The sequence below is a fragment of the Oenanthe melanoleuca genome, chromosome 6 (assembly GCF_029582105.1).
Source record: "Oenanthe melanoleuca isolate GR-GAL-2019-014 chromosome 6, OMel1.0, whole genome shotgun sequence".
Taxonomy (NCBI): Eukaryota; Metazoa; Chordata; class Aves; order Passeriformes; family Muscicapidae; genus Oenanthe; species Oenanthe melanoleuca.
Window position 1 is genome coordinate 6,929,540 of NC_079340.1, and position 15,833 is coordinate 6,945,372.

At 36.0% G+C, this 15,833-nt stretch overlaps 1 protein-coding gene across 1 annotated transcript in view; it reads left to right on the forward strand.

The window, feature by feature from the left end:
* CCDC6 (coiled-coil domain containing 6) overlaps positions 1–15,833 on the forward strand; it is a 51,505-nt gene that overhangs the window by 21,858 nt on the left and 13,814 nt on the right. The window contains exons 3-6 of the mRNA XM_056494958.1: positions 4,895–5,023; positions 9,969–10,072; positions 11,786–11,946; positions 14,459–14,615. Coding sequence (XP_056350933.1) covers positions 4,895–5,023; positions 9,969–10,072; positions 11,786–11,946; positions 14,459–14,615 — 551 coding nt within the window. The remainder of the gene's footprint in view (positions 1–4,894; positions 5,024–9,968; positions 10,073–11,785; positions 11,947–14,458; positions 14,616–15,833) is intronic.

Below are 15,833 nucleotides of genomic sequence, written 5' to 3' on the forward strand. Positions count from 1 at the left end.
CTTGAAAAAGAGAACAGCTGTCAACATCCTGGTGGTGATGTTGGTTGTTTGCCTGTGAAGGATGAGTGGCATGGAATTTCTTGCTTAGATGTTCACCTAAAAACTTGGGTGCACAGAGGAGATAAGGATTATATCAGTGCTCCTCCACAAAGCCAGAGCTGAAACTTTGTGGCTTGTGTATAGGCACCAGTGGTGTTTCTGTTCGTGGCATATGCTGCAAATACTATTAACCCTTCCCTTATGCTGGTCAGTAGGTTCTGTTTTCCATACTTCTGGATTACCTTTCATACCTTTACAGTGGCTCAAGACTTGCAGTACCGGTGGAGAACTTGTTTTAAAGCAATTTAATATTAAAACTGTTTTTCTGTTTGTGTGTATGCTGAATGAAGATCTCATTTCAAGTCTTGATTAAGTCTTTGATGTGATAAAATTGCTGTGAAATACAAAACCAGAGTATTAATATATTCTTCTAAGCATCAGTAATGTGGTTGGCAGCTTATAAATGATACAGAAAAAATGGTCCCTTCCAGTAAAGAGCTTACCTGTAGAATTAGGGAACATTTAAATATTAGTGTATGTTCCCATGAAAATAATTTTTCATGTCTTCAGAGATCATGGACTTAGTAAATTGACACTAGAAAACTGATGAGTTACAGGCAATTTTTTTAAGCAGCAATGAACTGAAAATAATACCTAGTGGTTTTTGTTTTCTGGAAGTTTATCCGTTTTCTGAAGGTTTTGATTCTTCAGTGATGAATCTTGGAAAATGTATTCATGTAGACCAACAGACTAAAAATTGGAGAAACTCCTGATATTATAAACAAACTCATTTTTTTAGAAAAGAGGGCATTATTGGCACACATTACATGGTCAGTTTAGAGTTTATTACAATACATTTTCTGTAATTGGATAGTCTTCCCATTATACAGATGTAGGGCTACATTCCTGGCTAATGTTTTTTAGACCAGGAAGGTAAGATAATTATAATTTCCTTCTTCTAAAATTTCCTGAGATTTGTGAGTGCCAATGCTTACAATTACTCACTAGAGTGTAGCAATTGTCTTTATTAGAATAATGAACTCATAAATGCCCACTTCCATTTTTGGCATCTTTGCTGTGGAGGGAATTCTAGCTAAATTAGGTGCAGTCTTTGGATAATGACTTAACCAGGGATACAGTAGTCTCTAGTTGGTTGCTCCACTGTTCTTTGGGATTAACTCTTAATCTCCAGGTGTGCCAGGCAATTTTGGTCTGACCTGGAACTCGATTTACAGCAGTCATGCTGTCAGACATTGTACATCAAATGGCTTCCTGCCTTTTAGATGAGTAAGGGAAAAAATTTCATATGAATCTGTTGTTTTGTCTAAAACTTTCCATTTTGGAACTGAGGAGAGGTACTTCTGCTAAACTGCATATGCTTTGCACTTTCTCAATTTTTCAACTTCTGTGCCTGTTTCAAAATTACTGCCATATTACTCTGTTGAAAGGCACTTAGAAGAGAGACATTTTTCACAGTGCCTGTGTGTTTGTTCCTTTTTCTGACCTTTGTTTGTCACAGTTATAGGGGCTTATTCCTCTCGTTCAGCCTGGTGTTTGGAATGAGCTCCCTGAATGTTAAGACATTTTGAATGTAGGAGGTGCCTGCCAGAGCTGCAGTGCTCCTTCTAACAGCCAGCAAGAATCCCCCAGTTCAGCACTGTGTGCATTGCTGTTATAAAACACAGGCTTACATCAGGTTTGCAATATTGGAAGAAATCAATTTTGAAACCTTTAACTGTATGCCAGACTAAGTCTAAACAGACATGGTAGTACATAAAAGAAGGTGTTTCCTCTGAAATAATGCTGTCTTTCTGGTGCCATGCCATTAATTAATGCTTAATAATATCTTTTTATATCTGCCTTTGCAAACCAAATGAATGAATGTACAATTTTATTAGATAGATTTCCATTGTTTTCGCATAATTATTAATTTTCTAGGTTGGCTGTTGCAGGAATGAAGGAGCACATGCATCTCAACAGAGATATTACAGTACACAAAAGACTTTTATCTCATGCATCCCTGATAAAGTTCTTGTAAGCCTTGTATACATTTGCTATATTTTCCTGTGTACTTCATGTAATTCTATTTTTGCTTATCTGATGGAGTCTCTGGAAAGCTTGGAAAATGTTTATTATAGCATCCTCAATCCTCAGTCATTATGGAATGGTGGCAGTATTTTGCAGAATATCATGAGAAGCATTTTGATGCAGGCTCTGTTCTTGCAGAGGTGGACATGGATGTATTGAGTTACTGTTTTGAAACAGAAAGTAGTAAATCTTGAAAATTTAGCATTTGTGAAACAAGGCTTCTCAAAAGAAGAATTCATTTTTAATATTGCTTAATCTTGCCGAGTCAGTTACTTTAAATTGTGCACCAGTTCCTTTCAAAATCAAATTCAGATTTTTTTCAACACCCTTGTGTTTTTGGAGGTGCAAATTGGTCCAAGTAGCTGTCCTTGAAGTAAGATGTTACAATATACTGAGATAAAAGCAGTAGTTTGAGTGTAGTCACTCAAGTTAAGTAATTGGATGTCTCTACAGAAATGTTTCTTATGTAAGTCTGATTCTTGACAATTCTTTAAAAAATTGTAAGTCTGTAAACATAAGCAATTAGCCTTCCTGCTCTCGAACATACCATGCGTCAGCTCAAGGATGCTAATGGGATTGTACAGAATAAACAGAGCCAGCTTGTCTATCAATTATTTGATGAACATCTGGACAGAAAGAGGAGGCAAACTGCTGATACAAAATTGTTAATAAATAGGACTTTCAGGATGCAGTGAAGGGAGAAGTGGACAGCTTTTGAGCGCCTGGAGTACCTAAAAATACTGTGCAAGGTCATAGTCTGGGGGATAAATGAGGGTTCGTTTTGTAAGGGAGAACTCCTTGCATTGGCTCCATTACTTCATAAAAACACTTCCCTCTATCTCAGAAGTAAGCCAGTACAGTAAAGAAGGAAGGTAAATGTGGTCCTGCATTGTATGAGGACAGTTGTTTCTGCAGAGAGAGAGTATTGCTGCAGTTGTTTAGAACTTCAGTGAACTGAGTCACACACTCCTGCTGCTAAGCTTTGTGTTTGATAGCCCCATTCTCACTTCAAACTAGTCACTTTCTCTGTTGCACCAAACCCATCTCTAATCTTACGTAGCTTAAAATTCCCATTCTGTTTTCATATGCAATTCATATGAATTCATCTTTAAGAATTCATATGAATTCATCTTTAAGACACTGGCATCAAGGTGACACTTTCTAACACATTTTTCCTTCTCCTTAGCTGGCAGGTGTATCTGTAGACCATTGTTACTGTAATTGCATCTAGTGAAAAATAGTTGGAAAAAACTCTTTTACTAAGTAAAGTAAACACTATCTGCTTGTATTGTGCCAGAGGATATTTTCTCATTGTTTGCAATTCTATTCTTCAGCATTAAGGTTTCATCAATAACTGAATTCTGATTGTTTTGATTTGTTTTTGTGATCAAAGGAAATAAAAGGGAAAAGTTATTTTACGCTATATGAGTGACAGACACCACTCATATATTTTGGGGGTGTTAGTAATATTTTTCTCCCTCTTTGTAAAATGAAGCAAGTATTTTCTATTCTAAGAGTTTGCTATTCTGCTATTTGTTTTTAATTGTGAAAAATCAAATCTCAATACTGATAAGCCCTGAAGACACAAACCCCAAACTTCTCCCGTATGTATATTGCCAAGTAGTTGCTGTCTGCCTGGTCTCTTCCTCCATGAGCCTTTTGCCTTGATCTCTCTGCCAGGCTGCACTTCACAGACCATTTTATCTCTAAACAGGAGCAAAAGGAGCTGAATTAACAAAGCAGCAATTTTAACTTGTTTGAAAATCAAAGTCTATTACTTCACTGTAGCTATCCAGCAACCTTGATTTGTGTCCGTGACTGCGAGGTGTCTCTGCATTTCCCCAGGTTTTCCTCATACATTTAAACACTGTGATTTTACAGAATATTATGTGCTAGCCAGAAGAACTGGGGTAGAAAAAATAAGCAGGTGGAAAAAGTTTGCAGTTGGTGATCAGAACACAGTGTAATTACACCACTGTCTGTTGATAACATTTGCTTTTCCCTGAGTCAAGTTCACGTGTTTCTACCATGGTGCCAGTCACACTGTTTTATCCACAGGAAGACTTAACACCCTGTCTCAGAGGGGCTCTACTCCAAGCCATACTTGATGTTAGAATGAAGGGAGTTTTTGTTTCCAACTGCTTCAGAGCCTTGAGAGTTAAATTTTTCTTTTCAATTAGACATATTAAATGAAAAAAAAAACCCTTTAGTATTAAGAAAATGTATAACATTGATTTGAAATTACCAGTATTTTTATGTTATCAAGACAGTATGATTTTGATAACACCGAAAAATGAATTTTGTAAACTCACTGCACAGCAATTTCAATGACTCTAGTCACAGTTTTCAGCTTTCAGCTGCCCAGAGAAGGAAGTGCTAAGACCTGCATTTTGTGCTTTGGGTGCTCTTGCGATGATGCATTTAGTTGCATTTAGTTGAAATTAAGGCTTTTGTGAACATTATGATAGATTTTTTTATTTTGGAAATATCTATAATGCATTATATATAGCATATAAAATAACGTATTTTGATTTGACTTAATTTAGCAGTTGGAAATATACTTTTCTCTGCTTCACAAATATGCAGCACAGTTAAAAATGCTTCTGTTTGAAGGGCTGTTGGGTGGGTTGTGCATTTTAAGTTTTTTGAGAAGCATCAGCAGAGAATTTAACGTGCAGGAGGAATAAATGTGTAAATAAATGTATAAAAGGTGCCTAAGTTCATGCTCTTGTTTGTTTAAAATATTATATGTCTCCTAATTTTTTAGCTGCAACATGAGAAAGCCGAACTTGAGCAGCATTTAGAACAGGAGCAAGAATTTCAAGTGAACAAACTGATGAAGAAGATTAAAAAACTGGAAAATGATACAATTTCGAAGCAGCTCACCCTGGAGCAGGTAACTCTTTCATTGCAGCATTATATGACTAAGAAAAAAAAGAAGTCCTTCTTTTGTCTTAGATTTGACTTAATATTTTAAGTATGTAAGAAACTGGGTAGTATTGAGAATACATAAAAGCAATAGAAAAGTAGCATAATTTATTATGAGAAAATTGGAATAGTTTTTTCATGACCATTTTATCTATTAGTAGTTTTTCTGTGGACTTTCATGTCTGCTGGAGAGCATGACATGCTTTTGCCAGTGACTTTTGCAAATGCCGCTTTTTGTAAATAATGCTGCTTGTTGCTGTCCATCAGCTTCCACTCATGCTGCTGGTGAGAAAAGGCTGTCAATCTGGATGGTGTTAAGTGCAGTAGTAAATGATGTTTGTGGTCTAGCTGTGCTCTAGGTCAGCTTTTGGTGGCAACTTGGATAGCACAGCCGTAGAACTGAGAGTTGTCAGCTGTGTGTATTCTTCAGAAGCTTTGAAGTTTGACTACATCCAGCTCCCTTTCTCCCTAGACAGTCATGAAGATTGCAGTGATAAAACACTACTTGTTTGGCTGTGTTTCATCAGGATGTTTAGACATTGGGAGTGCTCTTATGTCTGATTTTAGGCATCTGCATCAAGGCATCTCAGTGTTGTCAGTAGGAGACCTTTTGACTTAAAAGGCAAACTGATGAAACCTGTAGGCTGTTAGAGGACTCCAGATTTTCTGTCATGTGCAGGTCCAGTAATTCAGGTGGTGTAATAGTGTGTTATCTGTGATCTCTTCTGCCGTGGAACTGTTTTGTTGCTGGTAATCTGAAATGTTACTAGTTTTGTATGATTCTTCTTTTTCTGTTGATATGGATAAATTAGTTAATGGTTATCTAAATGATCAAGTGAATTCTCTTGATTCTCATGGTAATTGTCTGTATAGAGTCCTATGGAACAAACTGAAAAATTAAAAGTAGGAATATGTAATTGCCAACAAATCCTAGCAACAAATTCCCAGCATGGAAATTAGCATGAGGTTGAAATAACTCTCTTAGCCACAAGGTGGTGGTGGCGGCTGCCACTTAATCAAAATGCAAAGTAAGCTGAACATACTAAGCTGTTGTTGTCTTTGAAATGTTGGCATGAGCCATGGCTGAAATCTTCATGCTATTATTTTTATTCTGGACAGACAGACTTGTGAAATCATAAAATTTGAGACTTCTTGCTACATCTGACTGTCAGTGATACACTGTTCAAAAAGCATACATGCACAGAGGTCTTTAGTATCTGGTTTTGAAAACTTTGTCAGGATGTTAATTTCTCCTCTCAGTCTTGCTTTAAAATTCCATGTGAATTTACGTTTAGTTCACTGTATGCCTTTGTTTTCTCTCACAGTAAGGCAGAGTAAATGTCATGTTAGAGCTTCAGCACACTTTCCTCACACAAATTAAAAGTGCTGACTGTGCTAATTAACCAGCTGAAGCAGCAGCCTTGGGGCATGTGCTGTACCTAGCAAGAGGCAATCCAAAGTTGTGGGGAAGAGTCATTTTGCCTTTATTGCACGCAGAGGGAATTAAGGCAGAGGGATTGACATGATCTGCAACGCAACCTTCAGAACACCTGTTAAACAGGGCTTGGAAGGAGAACTCCAGCAATGCTTTCATCTGGGCTGCATTGAGATCTGTCACTAATCAGTGAGCAGATAGTTACAGCATATGTTCACTAAAATGTTGTTTTTAAAATAGAGAATGTGGATTATCTATGCTTTGTGTCCTTTCTTTCTGCTTTGCTTTTTTTTTGTCTCAACTGCTTATACCGCAGGTGATCAGTAGGTAGCTGATTTGTGGTTGCATAGAATATTATTCCTTAATAAAGATTAAATTGGATCTTAGGGTTCAAATGTGACCTGAAATAATTTTTTAAGTCAGCTTGAAGTCAGCAGAGCATTCTTCTCTGAAGGCAAATGGTGAAGAAATTTACAGCATGTGACTATTTCATTAACTGAATGGCTCTGTTAAAACAAGCAATAATGTTCCGTGTTACAGTTCAGTGGTTTGATAGGAAATAAATAGCTGTCAGGATTGCCCTACAGAGGCCAAGTGTGTGTAGTCTTGATGTTACTATTTTTAATTGCTTTTCTATTTCATACAGTGTAGTGAGAAACTAGAATTGATGCAGTTAGGAGATGTGAAATAACTAAACTGCCAATAATCAGCTCCTATGTCTGCTTTGAAAAGAGAAGAATATGTGATGGTGAAACCTTTGCGAAAGACTTTCTTGGAAAGCAGCAGAGAATTAAAGCTACAAAGGGCAAGGTGGAGATGAGAAGCAGAGAAGTAAATTTTTGGATAGTGAGCATAGGCAGAGATGAGCATATTCAACTTTGATTTGGAAGACATCCATTTCAGGAGGGAGCAGTTGTGCTTGTTAATAAGTTGGCAAGACAGTTGACAAAGCAATAGTACAGGAATACACATACAATGGATATTTTAGCTGCATTTTGAAGCAAAGTAAGTGCATGTGTGAGAGAGAGAGAGAAGAAACAAGTGGGTGGTGAGGAAGGTTAAAAAGAATTTTACTCTAAAGGGAAGGTTGGGGTCTGAAAAGCAAGCAATACTGCCTTGTTTCCTTGTTTTAATGGTCAAAATTAAGCGATGTTTGGTTGGAATGTGGCTCTGAACCCCTGTTGAGTGACACTAGTATTGACAGAGCTGCTGGCTTAGTCCTGAGCAAAATCCCATCCTGCTTATTTTATTTCAGAATACTAACACATTTCTAAAAAATTCATTGACTGGAGTACATTTCATAGTACATCTGAAACTGTCGATTGCCAAGCCAAATACACCAATTCTTTGAATTCACAGCTCTGAACAGGATGCTGCAGTTTCTTCTGCTGTAGGTGCCATTCAAGGTTTTTTCCTCCAAGCTTTAAAATCCTGACACTGGAAAAAACTGGCACAACACTCATGACCAGGAAAGGAAGATCTTTGTTTCCAGTATGTTTTCATATTCTTGGAAATGTGGAGTTCTAGATCTGTTTCACCTGGGTTCTTTGGTGTTTTGTCAGGGCAGCTTCAGGGCACAATGCAAGGCTTATTTGTATATCGGTGCTGATGGTTTGACTTTGCCATTGTGCATGCTTACCTACAAGCAGATTTATAATTAATGGACTTCACTGCCTTGGTGATAGTTGCTGTAATACTAAATGTAATCTTAGATTTTTCAAATCCAGGCTTATAAATAATTCACTCTTTCTTTAGATTCCAATGTGGTCTTCTTCCTACCATTAAAGGATATGGATTTCTTTTCACCTCTAAGTTCTTGTGGGTTTATTTGTTGCTAGATCAAAACATAGGTGTAAAAAGACTAAAAGTAGGTGAGTCTAAGCCATGCTGCATTGAAATGATGCAAAAACCGTTGCTGCAGAGGTCATACCTTTATTCACACTTTTTTCATCGTGTGATTATCTAGATAGATGTGCAAGGTAATGAGACCTGGGTTTTGCTAATGTAGAAGCATAGTGTGCAGATTCCCAGGACATTCTCCAAAGTCTCTTACCTCTGGGCATTCCCAGCCCCAAGCATTGGCCAGACTGGCTGAGGAGCTCCTGGCGCTGAGACCTTTGCTTTTCAACCACTCCATCTCCAGCTGTGTGGGGAACAAAGTTGGTCAGGATCCAAATTCTCATCCTCATGGGGAGGCTGAAAGCATGTTTCTTCTGACTTCTCTTTTACTGAGATATAGGTTCCCTGAGCTGTTAATGTACATCTGGAAACTCAAACGTGGAAAGATTTGCTAGACAGTGTTTCTCTTTCTAAGTATGTTCCCTATTACTCATCGTCTGCTTCTTCTCACAGTAACTAATTCCTCTACCCTTTAAAGGAGAAAGTTGTACATTCATTAAACTTGCACTGCTACCTAAAGTGTGTAAGTTTATATTTTGTTTGGGTTTCTCTGCATTAATTTAGTGGTCAGCACTAATAGTTTACAGATTTAGTTGCTCCATAGCACTTCAGCCAGTGATGTAAGAAATGGAAATCACTTAATTCTGTTTTCAGTCTTTCCATTTTCTAATGTGAGATTATTTGCCTGGTAGAAAGGTGGTGTTAACTGAGGCTTGGCTTGGAAAAATGTTTCAATGTTACTATTTTTCACCTGCAAAGGTGATCTGTTCCCATATATTTCATTATTGACAACTTTTTGAGTTCAGCTATATTGCTACAGAGTAAGATCAGCTGTGCCTCGTAATATTCTCCTGTCTTAATAATACTTGCATTGTATTTCTACTATTAAACAGTAATAATAGGTTTCTTTATGTGTGGGTCTACATTATATCTTCTTTTATTAATGTTAGAGTACAAGGTTCTACATTATATCTTTTATTAACTTGTAGTAGAATCAAGAATGCTTGTTCACACAGTAAGTGAACGTGATTAATGTCAAGTTTTTAATTTTATAAAGCCTTTGCTAAGATAAAATTACATTTGTTTTGCTAGTAAGGATTGATACAGTAACATTTAAGGTAGTTCATGTAAATTTTTTTTACTATTTTTGTTATGCACACAAAGCAAACATGGCTTTTCTTCCATTTCTGGAGTACTCAACAGTGATTCTTCCACTAAAAACATCTAAAACTTTTCAAAAGAATAAACATTGCTGTAGTGAACAGTAAATTCAGTTTGAATTTCATAATGTCTTTAAATAGGTTTGTAATGTCATCAGTGCCTGCATGTCCAGGGTTCATGCTCCTGCTTATTGGCCAGAGACAAGTTCTTTGAGAAGAACTTGTGTTAAGGCGGTAACAACTGTGCAACTACTTAATCTCTTGATTTTTCCAGTGCATTGTACTTGAATTGTGTCTCTTCTTTTCATTCTCCTTGCTCCTGTAAAACATTATGTAAAATGGAGTTGTTGGAGCTTTCCTGATGACAGTTCCTTGCAAAAAATACATGCCCTTCATTTTCATTAATTTTTGCTCTCCAGCTAAGACGTGAGAAGATTGACCTTGAAAATACTTTGGAACAGGAGCAAGAAGCACTAGTGAATCGTCTCTGGAAGAGGATGGACAAGCTTGAAGCAGAAAAACGGTTTGTCGTGTTACAGTGCACTTGTTACTATGGGAGAGGTTTTTAATACATCGTGTTCTGGATTTAAGTAATTAATTAATTAATTTCTCTCCCACAAGAGTTGTCTAATCTGTAAAAACCTGGAAGAGAAAGCAGTTGTAAAGTTCCTTGTTTGCGTAATGCCACATCATTGATTGCTTAAAATAGATAAAACTAACCTGTATAAGAAATTACCTGGGAAAGCTTGAAGGAATTTAATTATTTTTTTCAACTGCTCATAGCCTCTTTTTAAAGCTTCTGGTTTGTGGTCAACTTTAAATTAATGGTATTTTACTGTGTTTGTTATATGATGAGCTTGTGGGTTTTTTTCCCTCTCTGCTTAAAGAAAATTTCAGCTTTTTCTCAGTGATGTGCACTCATGTCATTGAGACATTCCAATGCTTCTTTAGTAGAAGTTAAGACAGTGACTCTTTATATTGTTGGAAAAGCTAAAATTAAAAATATAAATGAAAGCAACCATCTCTTAAGTGTTATAATAACAAGAAATTAATTTCGGGAGGAAGTAGGAGAGAATAATGAATAATAATTATAAATACCTTAGTTTTTATGTGTTTATTGTTACATTAATATGACTCTCTGAATCTTGGCTGGGGCCTCAGAAAACACCTGAGCCTGAATAAACTGCAAGTTTTGTAGTTTTATTTTACAGAGCCCTGCTGTGTGGGAGGTGCTCTGAAGAGCTACATGTGATATTCAGCAATGGTAAATCCATAGCAGGATGAGCCTTTGGTAGGATTTTTGTGTATCTTGGATCTAAAGCTTTCTTTAAGGCAGACCATTTCTGGTTTGATTTGTCTCAGACTGTGCCCCTCTCTGCGAGGAGCTGTGCTAGAGGCAGACCTGCCCTAGTACTTTGTATGGTACACATGAATACTGCACCTGCAAAAGGTTGTGTTTGCTTAGTGCTGTCCCTGCTCTTCAGGGCAGAGTTGGATCTGGGCTATCGACATGTTCCTTCTGAGCTTTCATGCTTTCAGGGTGGAAAATACTCCTATGTTACCTCCAAAAATCATAATTTAGAACCTTTAATATCTACCATGTGCTTATTTCATGACGGAAGTTCATTACTCCTGAGTTTACCATCAGTTATTTGAAGTGTTTGAAACCTTGATTATATGGAACACCTTAATACCTTTCTGTTGGGAAATGTTTTTTAAAAAGGGAGTCTATTTTACTGTCCTTCAGAAAATATCTGTGAAAATGTCACTATTATTTTGATAGTGGTGAAATGCAGAGAAGCCTGTGTTTCAAGATAGGCATACTTTACTCATCATTAAGCTTCACTATGTGTCCTTCCTCCAAGAACATAAATGTAAAAACTTAGAAGAGATTAAATGAATTTTCTTACTACATTGTGTAGTAAGTAGCATTTGAGGACAAAACTGAGGTAACTATTTATAGTCTAAAATTTGTTTTTCCTGAACTATATGTTGTAATATTTTGGAATGTCAAGGTCTGAATATGTTAGAAAATTCTCCTGTACTTGGACAACAAATTTTAACTTTTTTATTTAGAGTTAAAAACAAAACTATAACTCCTCCTCAGTTTATCTCCTCTGAAACAGTAGTTAAAATAAACCCTACATACCTGTCAGAATTTTTGCAGTGGCTTTCTGGGGGATACAAGAGGTTTTCATGAGAGTGGAAAGTAAAGTTTGCACTATTTTTCATACAGAATTTTGCAGGAGAAATTAGACCAGCCGGTGTCTGCTCCACCATCACCCAGAGACATATCAATGGAGATAGACTCTCCAGAAAATATGATGAGACATATCAGGTTTTTGAAGAATGAAGTAGAGAGGTTAAAGAAACAACTGAGAGCTGCACAGTTACAGCGTGAGTAAACGAGTAAATTTGTTTCAAATCTTCTGAAGTTTTTGCATTGTAAGATTTTTATATTTACTTTCTTGAGTTTGAATTTAAGATAGAAGTGGGAAAAAATGGGGCAGGTTTTGATTACAACATCTTCATAATTGCAGTATTATTGCTTGTCAAAATGTATTTTATACTGTAGTTTTGTATATTATTTGGGCTTACTAAAAGGATATCTGAAAGAATCAAAAAATAATCCTTGGTTATTTTGTGCCAGAAAACGATGTATCTATCTTTTTTCTCAGAAGCTTAGCAGTATTTCAACATACAAATTTTTCAAAATTTATTTGTGGCCTACTTTATAGGAGTTGTGTTGCAAATTAAGAATTACTCAAAAGAATTAGCAGCTAGCGAAATAAAGGTTAGCTGTATATAAGAATTTCACTTGTTAATGGTTGTGGCAGCCTGAGGCAGCTCTTGCCCAGTATAGCAGCATTAATTTACTGTGTGCTTTCCTATGTAAGGTGGCTTTGAAACTTAAAAAGCTGTGTGGAAGTCATCAAGTTCCTGTTGTGCAGGGTTGGGACCTCTTGCCCAGCAGTGGGACCTGCATTTTTCCCTGCCTTCCCAGAAGGGACTGTGCACTGAGCGCATGGGCTCAGCTGCCAGGAGGCTGCTGGCACCTTCCCTTGGACTTTGCAGTGCCAGTCCTTCATTCCTTCCTGCTGAATCTAAAATTCCTCCCTGAGAGTCAGCAGTTCTGCCTGGTTTCGAGTCAGTAGCGTTACAGTGCAGTTGGTAAGTGAGTAGATACCTTACCACATGGACAGAAAATTTTGGGCAAATGCAGAAGTCAGTATCATCCCCCTCTGCCAGCCTGGCTAACTGGAATATTTCAGCCTCCGTTTAGAGAAGGAGCTTGCAAGAGGCAGCAGCCTTGCTTCAAGAGAGAGATGATAGATCAAGACTGTTATTTTGCAGAGACCTTGTGCACAACTTTGTGGCATTAATCATTTGTGGCTGTTAAAAGAAGATAAGGACTGCTAATCTTTGTACTTGCAATTCTGCACTTCAGCCTTCACTTACTGAAGTTCAGAACAAGAGCAAGGCCTTAGATTAAAAGTACTCTGTGCAAATCCAGCCTAATTAATTTCATTTCAGGTACCCTCTATTTTTAAGTGGTTTCTTTTTGAACTGCTGTGATCTAGAATAATAAATTGAAAGCATTAATGTCAAATTCACATTGAAAATAAGAGCTAGGTTTAAAAGGACTCTCTCCCTTTGTGAACAGGTTAAACAGAACCGCAGTATAAATAGCAGAGCTGGTAAGAATGGTGGATGTGCCAGCCTGCAAGCAGAAGATGAAACTGAAGTACAGTTTTTAGATTGATGTTTGTAATACATGGTCATTAGAGAACCTCTAATATTCTTCTCAAGTACTTAATGAAATCTGCTTATGAAATTTTTTAACACTTTTTATTTCTGAAACACTTCTAGGAGCTGGTTTGGTATAATAGTATACAAGAAGCTACGCTGTTATATTTATAAGTGATATTTCCACAGAAGAGAGAGAAATCACATGTTGTTAATAGTTTGGGAACAGGAATATTCTTTTACCTTGAAGGATGCTGCATAAAAGAGTGATGACAAAGCATGATGAATTGTTTTGTGTTTTCTTAATGTCAGGGATTTAACTGTAAGCTTGCTCAAACATTACAAAATCTCACAAAATACACTATGTGTCTCAATCTTCATCATATATTCCATTTTATTTAAGTAGTCTGCCACAAAGCTTCGTAACTTTTCATAATTTGATTTTATCACTTTAAATAATCTGTGATAACAGACCATTTAAGTGATGTTTGCTGAACTTGTTTAGAACTGACGACAAATAGCCCTTTGATGTAAAGAGTAAGCCTCTTGTTGGCTTCTAATATTAAAATTGAATGCAATTTTAATATTAGTATTTTAATATCGGTTCATGTTCTGTTGGACAGTTTCTGTGATAAGATGTATAATTGAAAGAGTGCTGTAAAATATATTTAATGTAGCAATTTTAATGCAAGTTTGAATTTGGAGTTTCAGAACTTATATGTGCTTTGTCCTTCAAAATGAAAATATACCTTTAAAATAATTTCTTCACTGTGTTGTAGGAAAATCTTTTTAAATGTGGAATAGCATTGTTTTTATGGAGCAGGAATATTTTTAATGGTTTTAGTAATGTTTTCTTAATAAAATTTTTATTTATTTTCAGATTTATTTTAATAAGTACTTTTGGTTTGTGGTGATGGGTTTTGTTTGCTTTTCTTATATTTTATTTTCAAACTTGTTGTCAAGCAATAGTTTATTTTAGTAAGTAGCTACTGTTCTGAATTAGGCTTTGAACTAATGACTAAGAGGTGAAAATTTTCAGTGATCTATCCTGAGCATTTTCTACACCTTCATATTGAAGTGTTGGATTAAAATCAGGCACAACATACTTAGCTGCCTGAGAAATTGAATTTTAATCAACTTTTAACAAAATTATGAATTTCAGATTCAGAGAAGATGGCACAATACTTAGAAGAGGAGCGACACATGAGAGAAGAAAACTTGAGACTTCAAAGAAAATTACAGAGGGAAATGGAGCGCAGGGAAGCTCTCTGCAGACAACTGTCAGAAAGTGAATCCAGCTTAGAAATGGATGATGAAAGGTTTGTATTTTTTTGGCCGTCCAATGTGCTGGACTTATTTATCAGTATTTATACTACTTTTTTAATATTATAGAATAATTTTAGAAGTAATTCGTATGTGGGTTTAATATGAATATCAAATTTCAGCATAGTCCAGGAATTGTATCATTGTTGTACAGAAACTACATTAGTTTTAACAGTAAGGAAGAAAATATTTATATCTGAAGATTGTTTAGGGGTTTGGTAATATATTGAAATAAATACAGCTGTGGAGTTGAGAATCAGGATAATTCGATCACACCACCTTTGTTTAGCCCCTAACTTGGTAACTGCAAGGAATTCTGTGAGGTAGGAACATCATCTTTACTTGGGCCTGATTTGTCATTTGCAGAAAGTAAAATATGTTAAGCCAAATACGAAGGGGTACTGTGTAAAATCTTTGAGAGAGGAACCATTTCGAGAACTTAGGTTATTCTTGATGTCCAAATCATAATATCCTTGATTTTTTTCTCTATTGCAAGCTGCTTTGCTTGCCCTGACCTTATGGATAATAATGAATTTTTCATGGTTTAAATTGTGCCTTTTAGAGTTTTATCATGTCATAGAAATATGGAAATATTCTTGGAAGAGAATTTTAAGTACATTTTAAAGAAAATATTCTTATTTCTTACCAAATGTTCATTATTTGGTTGTATCGTTGTATATTATTTTGGATTTATGGTGGTCCTTTAGAATAAATTAAAAAGTTACTCTGCTGCGTATTTTTTCTGATACTGAGAGATTTCTATTTCCTCTTGGGTCCTTAATATATATGTTATAAGATGTAATTTACCAGAAACAAAGTACCAGATATTTTGTGGGAAGGAGTACCTTAAAACCTCAAGGCAGTGTGTTCATTCTAATGAAACACCAAGGCCTGTATTGCATTAGCATCTGGTATGAAGATGTAGCAAATGCTGTATAAATTAAATTGTTAGAAATAGTAAATTCTGAGGTTGGAATTTTTTCTTATTAGACTTGCCTTTTCTTCCCCTATTTACAGTGCAATGGAAGTACAGCCAAAATCTAAATATATGAGAATTACATGTATTAATCCAAAATTGTAGAGTATCCTAATAATTTTTTATTGCCAACTTGTAAGTATTGGTAACCAGGAAAATGCAGGAAAATTTGATTAACTATTCTGTACTTCTAAGAAATTGTCAAGTTTGATTTTTTTGTTACTACAAAGGCCTGACA